Raw genomic sequence first — 23,968 nt, 5'->3', positions numbered from 1 at the left:
TGGATAAAAGTAGTTAATGATGTATCCTTGTTAGGGCTCCAAATGAAATAGATTGTGTTGCTGATTTCGATCAAAGTATTTTAATATCAACTATCTGTTATCTGAGTTGCTCAGTGCAAGCTGATACAAGCATACTTCTACATTCATTTTATGTTTGCCACAGAATAGCTTTGCAACCAGCATCACAGCTTTCCTCTGATGTATTGTTTTGTATAACATCTGAAAGATATTGTGGAGCTGTTGCAGCAGATCTGAGCCAACGGCAGCATCTTAGGGGTGTGGTGCACCTTCAAAATGTCACCAAAAGAGAGGCAAAGGCATACATTTGATACAACGGGAAACAGCTCACTGTCAGCGTGGATATCTTCATGGAAACAGCTGGCTTCTGTTTATTTTTTAACAGCTTCTTTGGATCATCCAAGCGAAACTTTGTGTTTTATAGGAGCACAGAGGGACATTTTTAACAGCTGGGGCATTTGCAGCATAATGGTATACCCAAACAAACAAACAAATAAATGAATAAATAAATAAATCCATCTTCAGCTTCACGTCCTCCCTAATTTGAACTAAGAAAATACTCTTTTAAATACTGATACAGTTTATAATAACAAATAAATAAATTATAACTTTAACACTTAGTTGTCTCTCCAACATTTTAAATCCTGGATGTCATGATCTGTCTGTGTGAATGTGGGCAATACAAATGCATGTCTTGATGTGGTGACAATGATCCAATCTTCTGTTAATAATCAAAGCAATGATTTTCAAACAACATGCTCTCATGCACATCAGCAATAAGAACTTAAAGATGGAGAGCAGCAATGGTTTGTCCTCACAAGTGGTTATTTGGTTTAAAGTGGAAGGATAATACACTTTAGGGTTTGGGAAAGATGCCCCATTTTAGTTAGATATTAGGTGTTATATATTGTCAAAACCCACAGGTCTGAGACTATTGATCTTATTGTATAATCCACGTTATTGTGCATTATTCAGTCTTCCTTAAAGAATTAAACTCGGATATGAATGGGCTCATGCATCTAGCTTGCATGGAAATGGATACATCAACCTCCAAAGGTTATAAATAAGAAGACTGCAGGTTCATTTAACCTGTTATATACTGCTTCTTCTCAGTCACCATCATTTTCATGAACTTCAAATAACTTCCTGTACACTGAGAGCAGTTTGTAAAACTGTGTCTGCTGCAGCACTGACAGCTGGAGCAACAACAACAAAAATGAATGTAGAAGTTTAATTAGCATTTGTGGATGTACATGCAAGGAAACGCATGTATATACACACATACACAAACAGATGCACCTATCAATATCTCTGCGTGTTGCTGGAGAACACGATCAACGTAATGAGGCTCAGTGTTGTTTTATACAGGAAAACCTTCAGGCATGTAGGACGTTTGTGTGTGCACGACACATTTTTGTTTGTATGTTAATTAGCAACTACTGTAGATATGCACTGTTTCTCGGTTTAGTTCACTCACAAACAGAAGTAAGGGATGCACCCTTGATACTGCTGGAGTTGCTCCAATTACCAAGCAGCAGGTATGCAAACACATCTCACAGCTTCCTGCCTGACATCCAACACGTTTCTGAATATTTCCATCCACTGAACTGTAACTGTAGCTTATGTGACTCACAAGATTTCATTGATTTTCTCCTGGATATGCTGACTTTTACACTGCTTCCTAACAAGTCACCTTGTTAGTGAGTCAAGTGGATTTACAGTAACATTCTGACAGATGGGTACAAAGAGTCATTGTGTCACTGACATAAAATCAAAGAAATGTGGAGAACAAACAGCAGGAAAATGAAATAAACAAGTAGAGTACATGTACCTCTAAATTGTACAGAAGTACACAGCTTCATATTTAGTGTATAGACATGAGAGTGGTAGCCATTTTTCTATATAAACTAAATATATATTTAGTTTGTGCAGAAAAATTACTTGCCACTTAAGCCCACTTTTCAACCATTACCACAAAACTGTAGCTGTAGAGAACTGCAGCAACTCATGTCAAGAGGACTGATTGCTTAGTATTTCCCTCAGTCACCATATTTTTTCAGGTACAAGTGACAGAGAGCCTTTATAAATGATAAAGCCAGGGCAGATACAGAGAACAGGTTTGCACAATTAAGTCATTTCTTGACCACAGTTAACTCCCAGCAGCCTTGGCAGACATTTCATTTTGTTTGCAGTGACCATCAATCAACATGGGTCAGATTAACATTAATTATTGGCAGCTATGGGCACACATACTCACCCTAGAGCTTTTTCCAAGCGACTGCCCAACGAACCAACCACCTCTCCGAGAGTACAGTAGGCCTGGCCCAGAAAATCCTGAAGAGTCAACGAGAGAGAAGAGATTCAGGCAAGGCATAACAAACAAAATAAACACACAAAAATTCAATTAATAAAACAAAACTGATATAAAAACTACGCACAAGCATAAAGCAACAAAATTACCCTCTACAGAGTGCAGCCCTGCAAGCCGGAACCCTCTTAAACACCTCTGCATTCCCCATTGACACGATAATATTGGCAAGTAGATTGAGCCTTCCTCCCACCAGCCCTCACACCTGCCCCACTCTGCTCCCTTGCCACTTTCCTGGTAAATTAAACCGCCATCACGTAATGGAACTTTACAGCTGATGCTGACAGAAAGCCAGAGAGATGGGAGAAGAACAAAATGCAAGTGTGTCAGTCCTGGAATTAGTTAAGTTGTCTGTCTGCAAAAACAAAATCAGTTTATCCAGTGTAAAACATACGCCTTTAAAAAACAGGAAAAGCATGAAAAAAGCTACTAATGTATGGAAGCTATTATAGAAACATGCCATCTTCATCCCTCTTTCACCAGGAGGCACACTGGTAGGAACATTTTTCATTATTGGACACTGTCTCTATTATCTGACTGGAGCAGCTCCAAGCAGCACTAACATAATGGATTCTCTTTGCTCCATTGATGAGCCTCTTCTGTTATTCTGTCTCTATCTCTATCCATCTACCCAGCTTTATGACTGCCTCAGTCTCTAGCTTGTCTGTGTCATCATTGATGCGTGTTTAGAGTCACGTGACTTTACTTTGCCATAAACTAATTTGTTTTGGCTATAATAAGTGCTGAAATAATACTTTAAAATGTTTTTTTTCCTCCCCCTGTCTCTGAGGTAAAGGCTGTGCAGTCAAGTCACAAATCTCCTAGCAACTGCGGCTGTTGTCAGCATGAGGTCCATCGGAAAATTGGCCGTGTGCAACTAATGGCTAAATATATAACAGCATGGGCTAGAAAAAGAGTTAATGTGAAAAAGATAGTTGTGTGGGTGTAGCTCCATTAAGTAATGTTCCAGAAAAATGAACTGTTTGATAGATACAGTAAGACTGAGATCCAAAGCACCAGAGGTGTGCAGGTGGAGTGTAAGCAGATTGATAAGGATGGTTAAAAACATTACAGATGTTTCAAGGAGAATAAACTGGGAACTCGATGCTTATTCTTCTCATATGAGTCCAGAACTAGATCCATTAACATATTACCCGTTTCATGCTGAATTCATCAGATGAACTGCATTACTTCCTTATTTCTAAAGCCCTGTTCAGACCCGGTATTAACTTCCGCTCAGGTGATCTGATCACAGGTGGACAACTCTAAGTTCAGATATGAACGCACCCAAGACACACTGAGGACGCATTTCCGGTCTTGATCACTCAAACCACATTTGGAGGTGGTCTGGCCACATTCTTATTGCAGTGCAAACACCAATGCATCCTGGGCCACATTGAAGGACAACCTACTCAACTGACATCCTCTGCCACAGTCTAATTAGTCCCAACACAGTTTCATAACAAATATTTTACTGTTTTAAATGAATAAAACTTCATTTTACTGTAGAGCCATGCACAACACAATGATTCACTCAACCTCTCCTTTGACAACCGACCCATCTGTAAGATTGGCTAAAAACAACAACGCATAATTGTGTATTTGCATATAAAGCAGGGAAGCAAGATCTGATCATAAGTGGTCACTCAAGATGCATGTGGAGATGCATTTTACAGCCAGACAAACTTACAGCTGACCACTTGTGATCAGGTCACTGAAGACATATGTTAATGCCAGGTCTGAACAGTGCTGAAGAAACGCGAGCTACGTGTCTCCATAGAGTGTTTGTTTGTTACCATTTTAATATGTAACTCTTTATAAAATGTTTACATGTTGTAATGAACTGTTTATTAAAGGACAAGTTGGATATTTTACGAAATACGCATATTTGGTTTTCTTGTGTGCACGTCACAGTATACCCCTACACCAACAGCCGGCTAACTTAGCACATAGCCCTGCCTGAAGGTAACAAAAGCTGTATACCATCACCTGTAAAGCTCACTAATTAAAACATTATATCTTAAATGTTTCATTTATACAAAAAGTGAAGTGGTACAGTGTAAAAAAAAGCAGTCGTGGTTTTACATGAAGTGACATGAAAATTTTTCTTGACTTGGTGCAGCAACTTCCTGGAGTCTTTTGATTTCTACACTTTGTGGATTGTGTGGATTAAACAAACAAGATATATTAATTAATTAGTTATTAATTAGTGAGCCATCTATTACACTATCACAACTGCACGACCCCAAAGTCAGTCTTACTTTTTGCTTATAATTGACCTATAAAGCATGAGTAAATTATTTTTTTAAACTACTGATAAATCCATAAGTTACAGGGTAAGGTAAAAGCAGAATGTTTAGACAGTGGTACCCAGAGCTTGAACAGGTGTTGTGGTTTTATGTTGTCAGATGGATGCCACATTTGGAATCTCAGAATGAGCACAAACACATGTAACCAGACATGCATTTGAGAAAATACCACTGAATTAGCTTTCCAACTCATTTCAAATAAATGACACTGCCTGTGATTTGTAATGCATTTCTGAAATTAGAATTCAAAATGGACTTGCAGCACAACATGAGATCAGCCTGGCTTCCTATGTATCTGCATATAGAGACACAAATTAGTGCATTCTCAGCGTGACTCTCCCCCACTCTCTCCACGCTTCCCTCTAAATTCCACACTCCTTCTCACCCGGTTCCCAGGTGTGCCTGCAGCCTACAGCTCCCATGCAAAAACACCATCTAATGGATTGGCTCTCCGACTTTCCCTCCTGAGACCTGCATCGAGGCCTGTTAGATAGTACGCTGCCTCTGAGCCTGTCTGTCTCTTCTTGTATGAGATTATTGATTTCAAGAAAGTGAGGCAAGGGGGAGGGAAGATGGAGAGAAAGTGAAAGAACAAGGGTATGACAGCAAAATATGACAGAATGGCATAGTGAGAGGAAAAGAAATGAGGGAAGCACAGGAGGAATGAATGCATCAAGAGGGACAATAAAGTGACATAGAATGAGGAGAGAAACTCCTGAGAGGGACTAAACTTGCTTTTGAGCGACTGGGAGCGTTTCGCTGTGGTATTCAATTTATCAACACTTAGTTTCATACAGTTGCTGAATGCCATTGAATGGCTTTTATTTAGCCATTCTAAAACTGCAGCTCTAAAAATTTACCTAAAAGTAAAGTTAACTATGAATCATTGTTAGAGACAGATAGCAGATACTGACCATACAGTCTCATGATGTTGATTTTCAAGATGAAGATGCAATAACACTCATGTCTGATTCAACGCAACCGATAACAAAACCAAAATGTACCATGAAATCAAAGCTAACTAACTCTCTTTACTTCTCCTTCATACTGGATGTAAATGTCATTTACATGCTATAGGTAAATTAACTATATGTGTCCATATACCCCAAGATGTAAACTTTTTTCCCCCTTGTTAGAAGCTCCATGTTACCAGCAATGGCTTTAATGCCTTTAGACAAGCACCTGAACACACAACCAAAAAATCATTGCACTTCTCAAAACAAAGGTGACTCTGCACTTTTTAACTTTGTTTTTAAAAGTGCTGTATAAATAAAGTTTATAATAATAATAATAATATCAATATTAAAAAGGTGGAAAATACAAGCCTTGCATCTTGTACTTTAAACCTATTATTAGAGATGTGCTGATCAAGTTTTTCCAGCCCTGATACTGATACTGATCCAATAATATTGGGTATCTGCCAGTACCAAGTCTGATCCAATACCAGTTTACGTATATGACACATTGAAATAACATAGCTGTCTACTTAATCTCACACAATTTATTTATTATGAACTGTTGACAGTGATGGTTGGTATTCAAAAAAGTCAATTTATAAAGTCTATGAGCTTAAATTATTGACGTGATATGAATGAAAGTTCAGTTGGGAGAATACGACCACCGACAGTGACATGATGCAATCTAGTCAAAAGAAGATGTCTTACTCAGTTGAATTTTTTGGAACTAAAGAAAAACACTCAGTTCACTATCGGTCATACAGTGGTGTTACCTCTGTTACAGAGTAGAGACTAAATTATCTTTGACTAGTATTGACTGCAGTTTGAGGAACCGAAGGCAACACTCAACGAAAATGATAAGCTGCAGCTGAATGTTTTCTACACTGCTTTGCTAATGATCATTAGTGAACCTGTGTTTTTTAACAGCTTCGGTGTTTGAACTCAGAGTCACTCACTGCTGTGCCCAAATAATATTTCACATTCACACACCCTAATTCTCACTGGCTTATTCAGCGGGACTCCGCACAGCAGAGCCCGGCTGTCTTAAAGGACTGGTGTGAAGGATTTTGGCTGTGAGATTGCAACCAACTGAATACCCCTCCCCTCACCCCTCCCGCAAGCATATAGAAGAACCTACAATGGCTAACTCCTACACACTAGTTTAAAGGAGAGGAACTGCAACACTAGCTGACTGAGGTGGACCAAACGCACATGAAAAGATCTGATTTTGATTTGTGTTATTTTAGCCAATACAGAAATATTAAAATATGACTGGATCGACTCATTCACTGAAATTAGGTAAATCTAAAATAGTTTATTGTATGTTTAAGGGTGTGAATTACAAAGAAAGTACTTGCAAAAAGTACATAGTAGCTAATATTTGATTGACTTATTAAGTTTTGATATACTCCTCTTTGACCTCATGTCAGACAATCTTTATCTGCCTTTGTCCCTCCTCCCTTTTGTTTATTACACAAAATGGGGAGATCATGTGACTGTGCGTCTGTGTCATATGCTATGTTGGTAGACTGGTTGGGTTGGAGAGTGAAAAGCAAACACCGATAAGGCCTAAAGGCTGGAATGTGGTGCCTCGGGGCCAAGTGGCAGTTGCAGCTCTGTGCAGAGGCAGACTCGCAAAAGTCAAGCAAGTGTAGCTTTTTCACAGACTCATACAGTCGCACATAAACATGTTAATTGTAGTAATTCTCTTTCAGATAGTGGGCAAAAACTAATGAACAAAGGGAGAAAGAGATGTATGATTGCAAAGTGGGCTTTAAACACACTGAAGCTATAATGTACACAGCCAGATGAGTGGAAAAGACAGCTACATGAGACTGATATCCACTGCTGTTGTATTGTTTTTTATTGTCTTTCATCATTGTCATTGTTGAATGACTTCCTCGCATTGGACAGTGACCGTCCAGGTCATTGTTACCACAGCAAACACCTGCTCAAACATGTCTCAGATATCACTGTAAAGCTGCTTTCATGAAAACAGGTGTGAGCACATGAGATTAGTCAGAGACAAAGCTTTGGTAATCACACACTGAGCAGCACACTGAATATACCAAAGCTGTAATTTAAACAGTCATTTCCCCTACTGTTGAAAAATAACAGTGACACATTTTACAGGAAAAGTTAGACATTTTGGGAAATAGGCTAATTCAATATGACTCATGTCTCTCCATGTATAAAGCTACTTCCAGCAGCTAGCTTAGCATAATGTAGCTTAGCATAAAGACTCGAAACATGGTTGTCTCTGTCTGAAGATCCGCTTACCAGCACCTGTAATGCTCAGTAATTAAAATACATAAAAATGAACATACACTTGCTTAGTTTGACTGTTTCTGGGCTGGTACCAATAACTTACCAGCAACTTTGCTGGTTGCCTGGAAACTAGTCCTCCCAAGAAAAAGTTCAGTATAAAACCCTCTGTGAAATGGCAAATTGCCGTTTTTACACTTCAGTTTTTCCTGGATTAAACAAGTGAGATATAGTATTGTAATTAATGAGGTTTAGAGGTGATGGTAGGTGGATTTTGTTACCTCTGGACAGAGCCAGGCTTGCTGCTTCTCCCTCTATCCAGTGTCGCTAACATGATAAGCTATGCTAACTAGATTAATATTTAAAAGACAGACATGACAGTTGTATAAATCTTCTCATCTAACGCTCAAAAATAAAGTGAATAAGTGTATCTCCAAAATGTTGAACTATTCTTTTAAATTATACAATGGCGACATGACATGTGCTGAAATATAGCCAGTAGTAGTCTAAAAAAAACAAGTAATAAGTGGTTCACAATGACTGACTGACGGTGCTCTCTTGATCCAGTCAACAAAAATAAACCGGGCATTGGAGAACAACTGACAACTGCTCTAAACATAACAGTGGAAAACCTTTGCTAAAGCACAAGCTGCATCTGCGTCTTTGTCCTTCAGTCCCCACAAGCAGTACACGGGACACAGCAATTATTTTTTTGCCAGGAAAGACCAAGTTATCACATTGTTGGTTCTAATTACCATTATGCTAATCACTGCTATCAATGAAAAAAAAGCAGGGTGGACAGGGGAAATCAGTGTTTATTTAATTTCTAAATAAACTACAGGCCATTTCAGGAATGTGCTATTACAGTAGATGATAAACACACTCATTGTAATGGCCAGATTACTGTTATGTGGCTGAAATGAGGCTAATGGGAGGTAATGACAAGGACAGCAATCACGCTCATACAAACACTCACTCACACCCACACAATGAAAAAAACCAAAGTGTGCAGGAACAGAAATAAATGTGAATGCACATGTCTCCATGTGTACACGAAAGCACATATAATCAAGACAGGTTCCGGTACTCACGTGTTTTGACAGGTTGGCACTCTTGGAGTCAACATCATACCTACAGAAAAAAAAGGAAAAGAGAGCAAGAGAGTCAGTGCATTGGAAAGCGATGGAGGGTGATGGGAGCTCAGCTGGCAACACAACAGGGATTACAGACAGGGGAAATCAGTAATGGGGCCAAGCAGCTTGTCAGCGAAGATCTCACCAGAGGCTCCGGGTAGTTCACTTCCCAACATCACAGGCTCACACGCATCCTCCATTAAAGTGACACTAAATGGACTAATTGGCAGTCACACATATGATTGTGAGAGTATATGTGTCTGCGCTCGTGAGAGAGAGATAAACGGAAACTGAGAAATGTTGCGCTAAATGTAAATAAGTGTCTGTCCTCCTTTGGGTTTCCATCTCTGCTCATTAGGGTCATTTTTAGTGGGCCATCATGCTGTTTTTGTGATGTATGTTTGAAAATGTTTCACATTTTTTTACTCCTCTATTCCACCTGCAGGCCTCTTGTACATGTAATACTTGCAGAGAGGAAAGATTTGTCCAGAAATGGCCCCTCCAGTGCAGAGGCTACTCTAAAGAATGAGAAGCAATCAGACAAGCCATTCACTCAGCAATTTCAGGTCATTTCACAGCTCAGGTCATTTCACCCGCCACTAAAAATGGATTGCCCTTTGCTGGGGAATATTTTGGGGAAGGAATGAGGGGTAATTTAGTTACATTACAAAAATCTTCTGAATAATGTACACCTTGTGTGTGTCTGTGGTTGTGTGTGTTGCACATTGAGTAATTTGGATTCTACATTAATATAAATCCAAAGCATGACTGAGTATTTAAAATGATTAAATACTATTGTGTGATTGGGTAGATATTCAAATCGCATAAATCTCCTGTTTTCCATATGAACTCATCATTCAAGGCCCCCTGTTTCACTTTGATCACATAAGGTTGAGTATGGGAAAACTGCATATAACAATTATATAATATATAGAGCACATAGGCCTGCCTGGCTCTGAAAAACATGCAGTCATTGATAAAAGGAACTGATAAGATCAGGGGCATACAAATCCGACAGTCCGAACAATTTCGAACTGGTTCTCAATTCCCATCCCTACATAAAGTGCAGGACATACTGCAGTATGTAATTTAGTAGTAGTAATTTTATAACCTGTGCTCCATTTTTTCACACAGATCCCAACTTTATGGGCCTGAGGGAAGACACTGCCATCATCTGAGACCCCCAACTCCACACACACACGCACACACATGCATGTATGAGCAGATATTAAAGTTGGGTAATGCAGATAGCAAACACATTCACCCACACACATACACAAAGGCACCTGCATGTTTCTCTTATAGTGCTGCAGACCCTAAATGAGAACAGTATCATCACACACACACACACACACACACACACACACACACACACACACACACACACACACAAAGACCAACAAAAAGTCAGTGTGCTGTTTTGTTCTTCAGATGCTCAGTTTCATTCGGGGAACCACTCTAGAGACAGCAACCAAAAAGAATCATTCATACATTTATACAGTTACCAAAACAAAAGGGGCAGAGACACTTACACAACACAACACAACACAACACAGATGTCCCTACATGGCCTGGGTATGAGAATGTCACAGCACAACTTGTCACAGTGTGTGTATTTTATGTGTCCTCACTTTCCCAAAATGTCCTCACTCTGTTAGTAAAATACTTTTTTTGGTCCTTACTATGTAGCAAGTACATGTACACACACACACACACACCCCCACACATTGAAATTCTCACAGTTGATCCAGAGAAACCACTGGAATGAAATATGATATAAGAAATCACATTCAAGTGGTTGTTATGGTCACCATTGCTATACACTTAGACCATATACACCATACATATAGCCACAAACACAAAAACAAACAACATTGTCACCATGGTATCACAGGGTATGTGGGAATGCACACACGAGTTTTGCTTTGGTTTTGATGTATGTCTGTCCATGTGACGCTGCCACACTTGAGGTGACAATACGAGTGTGCGCTGTGACAGAGCAACAAGCTGAGATACTGACACACTACTACCTGTATGCATACTCATAAACAGGGGTCCTGCCAAAAGAGACAGCATACTGTACAACGATCTACTGACACATGACCTTAAACATGATCTTTATCAAGGAGAGTGAGTAGTGAAGACCTTTCTTAACTTTTGTTACAGTCATTTACACACTGTAACAGTATTGCTTTCTCTCTCTCTCTCTCTCTCTCTCTCTCTCTCCTTTTCTCAAATACACACAAACACGCACACATGCAGACACACTAACTCCTCATCACAGTCTAACTTTCAGCTCCCAGTTGGGTTGTCGGTGTGGGTCCCTGGTTCATATATTATAATATAATTAGTCTCCATCTAATGAAATAAAGCCACTGAAATCCCCTCTGTAATTCAATGAGAAATGCGATCTGAGCGCAAATTGAGAAAGAGAATACCGTCACCTACAGGCAGTCTGGTGCCCTAATGGTGGCTGTCTCCTCAAGCTCACATCTTATGCCTCTATATGCAAAGGAACTCAAAGTAAGTGTGAGATGTAGTTATAGAGTTTATACCACATGTCCAGTACAGTACCAATGCCGTGGTACAGTACTATAACTACAAATTTGAATTATGAGAGTTGCAATGATACTACTATCTATAATATCTATCTATCAGCCACCAATATCCAGTACTTTCCCAGTCCATTCTGAATACCAGCCAATACTAATACCACTGGCATTTTTGTAAGAGACTTGGCAAAGTCAGATGCAAAGCAGGTTTAGCTTCTTAATTTGTGGCTAATTTGGAGGAAGTACTTAGTTGTATTCATGCCAACATCACAATCTGCCAAACACCAGCAGTAAAAATTATAATGGGCCAATAAATAAAGCTTCTATCATCTAATATAGAGGCTATGCCAGTGCATATAGACAAATGAAGCCATCCCAGTTAAATAATACAATATCACTGTCTGGTAGTGTCAAGGTATAAGAGGGAGATTCGTCCCTGCCTAATCTTTAGAAAAAGACTTAATGTTAGCATGAACATGCAGGGAACTGTCTGAAAACAGCTTTTAAAAGTTGAAACCTACAAAACAAATGTTGAAATGGTGTTTCTGACCAATCTCCATTTCATATTTGTATCAGGTTATGCTCTTGCTTGTAATTGTTTTACAATAGGCCAAAAACCAGGTGGTTAGGATGAATGTTAATTGAGTGACTCTTGCATTGCACGGTTTACTTAAGCTACTCTCAGTTTACGTAAACCAGCTAGTGAAAAGCAAGAATATGTAGTTTACGTAAACTCAGAGTAAATTAGAGCAGAGAAGGAAACACTGGTTTATACCGACTGAAGAGTAAATAAATAAAACCTTATGAAAGCTACATATTTGAGCTCTAAAATGAAATAATTATGAACTTTAATAATTCCTCACTTTACAGGAGACATCTGGAGTTCTTCAGAGGTCACATGGACACCAAATCCAAATGATAATGTAAAAGAGACAGTTTCTATACTGAGTGAATGAAAGACTGACTCCAGCACCTGAAATGCCATTTGACCTTTACAACGTCTGGTGCCAGAACAAGTATTAATCTCCACACAGAGACACACACACAACACAGGTCTAGACCTTACTTACAAGTCAAATCGGAGGTTCTGCCGCTCTTCAAAGAAGTAGTCCAAAATGAATTTCCTCACAAAGTCTGGGTTTAGCGTGTTGTCAATCACCTCTGTTCTCCCAAACTAGAAAAGAAAGTGAGATAAAAGACAGTTAAGAATACCTCTTGGAGAAATTGTGAGGCAAACATTTTTATCCTTAATATATTTCTGCTTTTCTAAATGGTGGACCATAAATAAATCTAGAAAAGTGTCCTGAAGCTGTTCTGTAACCATTATCTGTCATCTTAATATTTCTGCAGCTCACCAAACTGGAAAGCTTTTACACAAGTCACTGTTTTCACAAGCACTCTATGAAGTGCATTCATGTGAATAACTAATCCTCAGCAGGTTTTTCCTCAGGAGACACATCAGGGGAGAGGCTGGTTATAGGAGATTATGTACAGCTTTAGCCTAATGAATGCAGAGCAGCTGAAGTATCAAGTCGATGGGGGTCAGGTAGATCTCAGTTTGGTATTTAACTTAGCTTGTTAATAATGCATGCAGATGATGGGCTACTCAGAACTATGAATAACTGGGAATGATTGAGGCGACAAGATTTGCCCCCTCATTTACATTCATGAATATTCATTATTGTGTAACACACAGGTGATTGCAGTACAGTCATATGTGAGTGCACACATGCTCATAAACAAGTTACTAGTTGTTTCTACTACCACAAACAAAGTAGGGATTCTTTTTATAATTAGTGCAGATTAATTAATAAAATTGACGTCAATTGCATAATCCAATTACATTTTCCAATGTAGCCAGTCTGTCAGATTTGTGAGTGTATTTAATGTCATCAACATGGACAATAATTATAAATATATTTGACTTGTTGGCAATGTGTGTGAAAAGCAAGAATATGTAGAAAAATCACATCAGGCCAATTCCATAATTCAATATAACAAACCCTAATTGTATAATGTGCACTATTTTTTTAGCTATGCTAGCATCGTTGCTTGTTGTTATGGCAATGTCGGTATTTCAATTGGTCCACCATATTGGTATAGACAGAACTATCTCAACAACTACTAGATGGATTGCCATGATATTCATGGTTCCCAGAGGATAAATCCTAATGACTCTGGTGAGCCCTTCAGTTAGTTGATGATTAACTGGCACGTCCACAAGACAAACAGGCTGAAAAGTTCTCCGTTTGTGTTTTTGACGAGGTATTATGAGACAGGAAACCTACAGGAGACTGAACAATGTGCGTATTCTACTTTATTCAGCCTGCCAGGGAGCTAACACAAGCAACCACCTGTCTGCAGATAATCAGGATGGTGTCTTGTTCAAAACACAACCAGAGCATATGGATTAGTGTGCAGATGTTTCTGTATTTAGCTTAAGCATCTGGTACAAACCCTGTCCCCTAGAAATTATGTTTATATAAAACTAATTTGCAACAGCAAATATATTTGGTATAAAATGCTATTGTGACCATATTATGTATCCTATTACCGTAATGAGGAAAAATTAATTTATGTATTTATGCAAGCTGTATATGTTGATACACTAAACACTAAAGTTTTTCTGACGACAACATATTTGTTTCCTGTCTTCTTGCAGTACAGTATCCACTTGCAGTAACAACAGCCTAATAAAGAAAAAGCCCACAGTGACTTCAGACACAACATGTTATTTTACATTTAACCAAAACCACAATCTTTCCCAAATCTTAACCAAAGCGCTTTTGTTGACTCAACCTCGACATAGACAGGACTATGAATGTGAGCCCTGGTCTCCCCCTAGTCTCCCCCTAGCAACTTCTGTGCGACTCCACCACAAAGTAACTGGTACTGGTAACAGTTCATTAGAATATGAATGTAAGTTCTGGGAGACAAGGTTGCTGGTACAGTTCATATTTGTGTGGGATAACCCGCATGTTTTGAGCATACATAACAATCACAGCTTTTCTGTTTTTCACAGGTTTTGGCCTTATCACCCATCCTGTAGTGAGTAATACAAATATAAAGTCAAAAATACAGTATAAAGACAGCACAGATGAGGATCATGCTGCAGAAGTCTCTGCAGACATTTGGAAAGTTGCATATTTGTCACCACTGAGGTCTTCTTTAAATTTATTTGAAACTACAGTGAATGAAGATTGGCTTTAGAAGACACACACACACACACACACACACACACACACGCACGCACACACGCACACACACTCACCTCTCTCCACTCCTTGTTGCCCATGCCTTGTGTGTAGAGAACACAAACTGTGAAGAACAGAGACATATAAAATCAATAACACAATACTGTACAACAGGATTTTTCTTTTCTTTTTTTCATAATTGTGGTTAATGATTGGAAACTAATGGAGGGATAGAGGAACACTATTCTCACAAGACAAATAAAAACAAACTCAAATGGCATGGTATTTTATGGATCCATTAGAACATGAATATTACATATTATATTATAACATAGATGTGTGAATTAGCAATAACAAAACAACATCAAAGCAGCTAATAGCTTTATTCATAAAGCTCAAATATATATTTTCCATCTTCAGATGGTGAAAGACATCATTTCAGGCTATTATGCAATTTCGTGAAACCAGGAAAATTACTGAGCTCACTCATCACAGACCTTTGATGTTCTCTTCCGATAAGAGACAGAAGGATATATCACACATAAACAAATGTCACGTCATGATATTTTTGGGAACACAGATTTAAACCAATAATAAAAACTTCAGATTCTTCATGGCCTTGTAGCTTTATACTGAAGGGCTTGTTTTTGTTTGTTTTCACTTGTACCTGAGAGCCTTGGTTGCCCTTTCGATCACTGCTCTTTAGTTTTCAAAGGTATTTTTACCAGCAGGTGACATATCGCTATATTTCCACTATCTCAGATGTTCGCTCTCCTTTACCTCCTTGCTCTTTTACCCTGTCAGGCTGGTTCATATCAGGAGAATGAAGTCGCTGTGCTCAGCATATTCAAAAGTGCTACTCAGCATAAAAGCACGTCTAAATGTATGGGTAAAGCCTGAGCTTTCTCCTCCTTCTCCTCCTCCTCCTAATCACTGTCATCCTCGTCATCATGTTCATCACTGTCATCATGACCAGCATGAGTCATTTTTATCACACACTACTGTAAATGTGCTGACATACTATATTTTGCAAAGACAGAGTGTGTGTGTGTATTGTTGAGTAAGTATAGAGCACCAAAAGTCATAATCCCAAATTCAGACACAGCTCAAGATGACAAATACCTTCTTTTGATAACAATGATCTTACATCCTACTCACACTCCCTATAATACACACACCTGTGTTCACACTGACATGATCCAACATTTACAAATTGGCCTAGACACACTGCTACTGAAGAGCTAGCTGACACATTTTCTTTTTGCTAAGCTAAGATAACCAATTAGCTGTTGCACCGTACAAGACATGAGAGTGGTATCAGTCGTCTCATCTAGGTCTTTGCCAGAAAGGAAATAGTCAAATTTCTGAACTATTCCTTTAATCTGTGGAAGCATTTATTCTAATGGTAATTCTGCCAGTTCTGCACCCTCACTTGATTAAAACAGAGTGGATAAATGCATTATTTCTCACAATCCTTGATACAAAAGACAAATGAAAAAACACTGAACATGATCATCAGCACTTAACAAAATCAATAAAGCTCTTTTCATGACTAAAAGGAAGAACCAGTTCATGAATAAGGATTCTGTGTGGCAGAATTATTTGCATGGCTGCAGGAGGAAAGTAAGCACTGTGCTGGATATGAAGGCAGGAAAATATGTAGCTACCTTTTAATGTAGAGGCTAATCAATGATACAATACCAGTTCAGTCTATGTGGAGTTTTCAGGTCTATATCTAAGTCTACAGCTCTGGCACACGAAGTAGTGGAATAGCTCCTCTGTAACTCTTGCAGAGGAAGCCAATAAGTACATTACCCAAAATATCAAACTATTCCTTTAACTCACTGCTCTGGCACTAACAGTATTATTATAATGATTTTAACTGTAGAGAGAGAAGGGGAGGATTGACACCCATTCTAAGAGTCCATAGGGAAAAGCTTCTTAGTTGCATTAGTCAGACCTGCCTCAAATTGAAAAACACTTACACACATAAGGAGTGACTCACGACTACATACGGCGAAGAAAACACCTCCCGTCAGTCCCTAATTGATTTCTCACTCCTTTACACTCGATTAATACCCCTTATTTCCTACCTTTTTGCCATTTTTCTTTACTCTTACTTTTTTCCTTATACGCATTTGACTTGATTAAACTGACATTACTTTCACACATTTTATATGTTTTGTAGTCTGCACACACCCCACTTGCCTTTCCTCCTTTTGCTTCCTTGATTACTGTTCTCCCAATTGTGAACCTCAGAAATGATTAGGAGCCGAGATCTCAATTAACAATCAGACACTGACACAAACACAAACTTGTGTGCCGTGGGTGACAGATAAACAGAGAGAAGGTTGATCTTACTTGGGTCTGATTTGGAGAAGGTGTCCCTGTCCAGCAGGTTTCTGTGGAGACACAAAAGGGTGAAAATAGTTAGAAACTCAGTTCCCTCAGTGAGAAAGAAAATCAGTCGTCTTCCAAATGTGGCTGTGAATGCGTGTTAACACAAAGACTATTTATGTAGTGTGTTGGCTGTGAGTCGGCACATTACCATCACGCTCTGTTTACAGTATCCCTGTGGTGTGGCAATACAAAAAAAAACAAAAACATTTAGATACTGGATTGAGCACAGCATTAGCCATGACACTGAGGCTCGTGCACTGCTGGTGTTTGTAAAAACATGAAAAATATCTTGTCTTATTTGTTGAAGGACAAGCTTGGCAATCTCCCCTTTTTTTCAACAATACATCCCATGAAAAGATCAAAACAAGAATCCTTTAAACAGATGTTGCTGTGTAGCTAACACCTGATATAGCTTACTTCCATCCAGTGGTAAACAAGGCCACAATTCAACATCATGCTGCTGCCATAGATACTCACTGCAACACCAAATGTGTATGAATCCACATCCTTTCTCTCCTGTTTATTTGCTAAAAACTGAAACATGCTTGTCTCATTGCATTGGTCACAACAGCACCCATGCAGTGTAAACAGACTTCAACAATGAAAACCTAAAAACATTTCAATTCAGACAAGTCTTCCCTTGTCACATATGAGAGAACTGACAAGAACCTCGGCAAACAGTCTGCCATTACTTCCACCATAAACAACACTCTTAAGGTTATTGCAACTAAGCACAGAGTGATTTCAACTTAAATTCAGACTCTTATTATTTATGGAAATTAAGATTTTTATGGCTGCTCATTTCATGCTTGAAAAACAGTAGGTATTCTCTGAGACCAGTGATATGTTGAGCAGTCCTCTGTCTCAGCAAACCATTGAGTTTCACCCAGAGATGGAGGGAGGAGGGAGGGAGGAGGGCAGGGGAAATGAAATGGGCTGATATGAAAGTGGCATGAGACCTTATTGTTAATTCTGATTTGTGAATAATGAGATGAATGATGGTGATGGGAGCTAATGGTCTGGAGAGGAGAGGAGAGGAGAGGAGAGGAGAGGAGAGGAGAGGAGAGGAGAGCAGAGGAGAGGAGAGCAGAGCAGAAGATTCACCAACTTGTCGGTGAGGTTAAATCACTCAAGGCCCTGATAAGAATTAAAATCTACTCTCCAATCCACTTTCTTTTATCCATTTAATGTGCCCTGACGTTTCCTGGTTGCAGAAAAGGCATCAAAATGTGGGTAAAGCTTTCAGTTATCCTTTCAATCCCAGGGATTGTGAGAGACTTTGAAAGGCTGTCAGACAAAGCCCCGAAACCATCAGCTGCTGGAGAGTATCCAGGCTGCAAGCTGGTTTTCAGTAAGAGCCTCTCTAACTGGAGATGTTTTTTTTCTCTTTTTCAGCTGACTTTCAGTTGTCTCTATCTCTCTGTTCCTGTATGAACTTCTCTCACTTTTTCTTTTGTGAACTTGTGAACTCATCAACACCATATTTGGCATTTTTCTCTCTGTCTCACTCTCCTGTGTTTGTTCTGAAAGCAAAAAAACACCTTTGGTTTCAAAAACAAAAAAATAAAAACACCTCCGGCATCCACTCAGTCCTTCCTGCTTGTTCGCACTCTTACTTGTCAGTTCACTCATTCACTCAGTCATAAATTGCAGAACCACTTGTATCAAATCACTCATATCAAATCTTCCATGTCAGTGCTGATTTGTTGTCACTTCCATATGACTTGAGACATTTGAAGCTGTTATTTGTAGCTTTCGGCTCAGATTGCATGGTTCCAGGTCAGTTTGGTGTTTGCGTTTCCTCCCTTAATCCAAAGACACACACAAGTTAGGTGTATGTGTATGTATGTGTCTGTTTACCTATTGTGTTGTCTGTCCACAGCACTAATGGACTAATGGAATAACCCAGCTAAGAGGGTGTGCAGATTCATATTCCTGTTTACATGCTTTAGAGAAAAGCCAGGTTAATGACTGAAGCTTTGTTTAGTACTCAGCTGATTAGTGATTGGATTGCCCTCACCGACAGCTGACAAGTCATCAATATTGGTAGTTGGAATGATTTATGCCCGATCGAAAACAAACACAATTGTCTTTAGTCAGCTAATTAGAGCTCTACACCAAGTCCTGAAGCTTTCAAGGAAATAAAAACACCTTTCTGGGTACTGTTTGTTAAAGACTTTGAGGGTCAGCAGTGAAGAGAACAATGGGACTTAGACAATCTTAGACATGAAGAAACAACAAGAAGTGTGGTTTTCAAAAAATAAACATGCCTCCACAAAGTGTGTTACATATGTCAGTCACACGTGTGATTTGAATTTTTTTTGTCAAACATTAAAGGTTCTGTAAACAAGATTTTAAACAATAGTATAGCAGCAACCAACTGTTTTTTATGTAAAGATATAGTGGAGTAATGGCGTCCTGAGCAGAGAACAAAGTCACACCCCCTCTGAATGTGTTTTAATCTGTATTTCCCTGTTCTTTGTTTTGGTATGCAGGACAGTGGCATATGCATGTTAGTGCATGAGTCAATTCCTGTGTCCTCCTATACACTGAAAACACCCGCATGAAAGATGGTATAGCGCAGTACGCAGTGTTTAGGTGAAAGCGGACTGGCCATACCGACTCAAATGGCTGGTGGACCATCATAACATTTTTTACTGTCAGTGTCATTTGTGCAGCCAGTCCCAGTGGATAAATCCAAGGCTGAATTTCTTTCCCAGTCCAACCATAGAGCCAATACTAAGGCTTAATGATATGCAAAAAAATATATTGTGATGATTGTGGCAGATATAGTGATTGTGATATGATGCAATTTGGATACTGGACCATAGTATTTCAATTAATTGTTCAGCCTTAGTCAGTACTGTAAACATTTAAAATTCGACTGTATTAAAATACTGTACATGAGAGCACTGAGAGTAGATGAGAAACAAAGATAAATAGCTGAAACCAGCTGACACTAGGCAGAATGCAAACACGACACAATGATGTCAGTTGTTTACAGTGGTTCCACAACAGTTTTTACCTACGTCATCAGTTTCGCACATTGACCATACACAGTGCGGCCATATACTAGTCTTGTTTAAAATGAAAATATATATATATATATATATCAGGAGGAATAAATTGGTTTGGGGAAGTCAGGAAGCATGCAGGGATGAACTAACACATGTTGGTTTATGTTGACAATAAGAATATCGACATCACCAGCTTTATACTTTAAGGTATGCATATTAATTAGGAACAGTGAGGAGAGAGACACATCAGACCAAATAACATATAAGCTCTGACCAAAAAGAGTTAAGTATTCCCACGTAGCCATAGTGTAATGAATATGAAATAGTTTGTGTTGTGATAGTTTGCTTTGTGACGATGTCTTCCATAAACATCTTCAAATGTTGAACTATCCCTTTATTTAGAGTCAAGACACGACAAAAAAAAAAAAAACTTTTGTAAGACCAGAGGGGGTAGTGAAAGATGGTCTCAAATCAGCACACTACTTTCACTGTCGAACACCATCTCTGAACAAACCTGGACATCAAACTCAATCTCATACTAAAAAATACAAACAGTCCTGCTATAATGTGGCACCACTTGGCTGGTGCCTTGGAGTAATTTCCCGCTCTGAGTTGGGGGTACAGTTGGGGACACAATTTAAAGTACACCTTCTCCCTTTGAGAAAGAATTTGAGGCTCCACAGTCTGTGACTGGCTGCTGCTCACAGCACATCACACATGGTGGCACTCCAAATGGGCTCCTGGGCTCCCCCTGCATGTTGTGTGTGCGTGTATGTGTTGGTGTGTGCGTGTGTGTGTGTGTGTGTGTGTGTGTGTGTGTGTGTGTGTGTGTGTGTGTGTGTGTGTGTGTGTGTGTGTAAGACACGTTTTCAGGATTTCCACTTCAGAGGATAATGTGAATGAGTCATGGCTCTCTCTCTTTCTATCGCTCCTTTCCTTCTTTTCATCCAGAGGCAGGCAGTGGAAAGCTAAAAGCTGCCATTCGAGTCACAGAGAGGTCTGCAGGAAGAAAGGTACCAGACTAAAATAGTGTTCGTATTTTTAGCAGCGAGTTTCCTAAAAACGCTGTCATCTTCTACTATTAATGCCTAACTTTGATAATAATTTAAGCCTTTTTTCTCATCAAAATATTAGGCGGCATTTTAGATCTCTTAAAAGAAAAAGACATCAATCAGCTGATCAGCTGTGAAGACACACTGTGGAATCAAAAACTGAGCTTCTTGTTGGTCTCTCAAAATATTGATCTCTTCAATAGATTTCCCTTAGGCTTTCAGCTTTTGGTGTGTTTAGATGCAGACTCTCTCTCGCTCATCCTTCCTTACAAAAACAGCACCTTTGGCATTTCAAATGGCTTTCACTCATTCTGGTGCATGCAAGTTCATTCACACAAAAAAACACTTCTCAGTGCATCTTCTCTGTCTGACTTGCTGCTTAATCACTTGATTTGTTTTTGTTTCTGTCTCTAATCTGCTACTACATCTAACTGAAGCCCACTTGTCATGGTTCTCAGAAAAGGGAACCACAAGCATGGCACAGGAGGCAGATGTAAAAGTCAAGAGTCTTTGCTTAGAAAAAAAAAAAGCAAGGATACAAAAATTCAATAGGGGAAACGAAGTAGAAAGAGTCAGTCTGAGGCAAAACACAGGCAAGGTCTAAAACACAATCAGGATCAAAACAGGCACATGGAACAAAGACAATCTGGCAGAGAACAAGTGGAAACATACCGGTATACTGTATACTAGTAAGGTGATGGGCAACAAGTGAGCAGGCGAGTGGGGAGGAGGAGCAGGTCAGGTGATTCTACTGTAATTAAAAGGCAGGGCCTGATATAACAGCAGAATTAGACTAGAAACCATCAGGGGATGGGATCACAACAGCTGCGACATCTGTCAATCATCAATACTCAGTGGTCATTATTACATTAATACATGAGTACCCAGAACTTGTGGGCTGGACCCATAAGTTCTGGGTACTCATCTTTGAACTCAGCCTTTATTTTGATCCAAACTACACACCTGTAAAGTTTTGTGACCTGCACAGTTGCGGCACTATCACAGCAACAAAATCTGTCCATGAACATATAAACACTTGTCAAAGTACTCAAAACTGCCTCTGTGGTAGTTCGTACAAGGGGTCTCTACAGGTGCATTTCCAATCATGTTGGAGTTGAATTCATTGCACAGACAAAAAACTACACATCCATGCACAGGGAATTATGTATACTGAATAAGACAGAGAAGCCAATCACCGAACAGGCACGAGGCTGTAGTCATATCATATTTTTTAGTGTTGGATGAGGCTCTAAAATCACATTCAGTGCACCCCAGTTAAGCCATGCTGCTTTGTTTGGTTTTGTTGTAGTGCAGATGTGTGTCTCATCTTTTTCTAATGAATTTCCAACAGAATACCAGTCGAGACAGACGGCTGCCTACCCTGAGACCGGTTCGGTTGGAGGTTTCTTCCTGTTAGAAAGAAGTTTTTCCTCCCCCCTGTCGCCAAGTGCTTGCTCTTTGTGGGAACTGTTGGGTTTCTCTTTCTCTTTCTGATTTGGTGCTATACAAATAAAATTGAATTGAAATGAATTGAATCGATGCCACACCTGATTGTTAATAGGTTCACAATTTTTTCACGTATGTCTAAAAAGAATAATCAACTGGCTACAATCACTCCTTGACTTGATTTGACTAACTCACTTTTTGCTTTAGAAAGGGAAACTTCACAAACAGAGATGATGAGTTGAGGGATGAGATGGATATTTAGTTAAATTTCTGCCTGATGTCCTGCACCGCTTACAAAGGGAATCATATTAACACACAAAGTATTATAAACATCATAAAAGTTTTCAGCAACTTTACTCCAGTGTTTTACCTCTCGGTTGCACAGCTTTTAAGTCCAGCCCAATCATACAATACACATATACACCAGCAAAACTCGCTGCCAGCATCACCAACACACAAAGTCAGAGGCAGATGTGACAGTGCTGATCTCAGACTGCTGTCAAACCGGGCTTCCTCCCCCCTGGGGGCAACCTATACCAGTACAGTCCCCTGTCATCCTGGCCATGCCTCTGACGCATTACCTCTGACAGCTGTCAATCACAGCTACAGGAAGTGAAATCTGATACCAGATGTGCTGGAAACACACACACACACACACACACATTTCGAAGAGAGAGTTAATAAAAGGAGCAAGAAGGAATTAAAAAAAATGAAGAATAAGGACAAAAGCGAGACAGAAGAGGTCGATAAAGACAGAGAGAGACAGACAGATGGTGAGGCAGCATCTTCAACTGATATGACAACTCTCTAATTATGTGAAACGTCTGGTGGAGCTTCAGTGTGGGGGTCAGAGGGGGGAGGGGGGTTATCACTCTTTCTCTCCCACATGAACAGACTGGAGACACACCTCTGTGCATTTGCTCAATGACGAGAGCCAAACGATAACAGCAGTATGGGGACGGTTACCATGGCAACTACTGACAGCCAATTGAGGCCACTTGACTGACTTGACTGACAGTTACTGTGTGTGTGTGTGTGTGTGTGTGTGTGTGTGTGTGTGTGTGTGTGTGTGTTGTTTTTCCAGACGACTCCACAAGCAGGCATGCCATCAGTGCTGTGGTATTTGCAGCGCTCACCTTTCCACCTCTTTCCTTGGTTTTCCTCTCATCTCTAGGTTTACCCTTCCTCTCTTGATCTATTTTTCTCTTTTTCCTTATATTTTCTCTTATTCCTCTCCTCAGCTCCTTCCCTCTCATCA

The 23,968-nt window shown here is 39.5% G+C and overlaps 1 protein-coding gene across 1 annotated transcript in view; it reads right to left on the bottom strand.

Annotated features, from left to right (window-relative positions):
* Positions 1-23,968, bottom strand: part of LOC139634903 (copine-8) — an 84,039-nt gene that overhangs the window by 44,837 nt on the left and 15,234 nt on the right. The window contains exons 2-6 of the mRNA XM_071501634.1: positions 17,157-17,197; positions 14,873-14,919; positions 12,672-12,775; positions 9,008-9,047; positions 2,276-2,352 (exon numbers count right to left, since the gene is read on the bottom strand). Coding sequence (XP_071357735.1) covers positions 2,276-2,352; positions 9,008-9,047; positions 12,672-12,775; positions 14,873-14,919; positions 17,157-17,197 — 309 coding nt within the window. The remainder of the gene's footprint in view (positions 1-2,275; positions 2,353-9,007; positions 9,048-12,671; positions 12,776-14,872; positions 14,920-17,156; positions 17,198-23,968) is intronic.

Source organism: Trachinotus anak, unplaced genomic scaffold, assembly GCF_046630095.1.
Source record: "Trachinotus anak isolate AG129_WGS33_773 ecotype Australia unplaced genomic scaffold, CSIRO_AGI_Tana_v1 ptg000018l, whole genome shotgun sequence".
Lineage (NCBI taxonomy): Eukaryota > Metazoa > Chordata > Actinopteri > Carangiformes > Carangidae > Trachinotus > Trachinotus anak.
The sequence above is the reverse complement of the archived record's forward strand: the minus strand, read 5'-3'. Positions and strand labels throughout refer to the sequence as shown.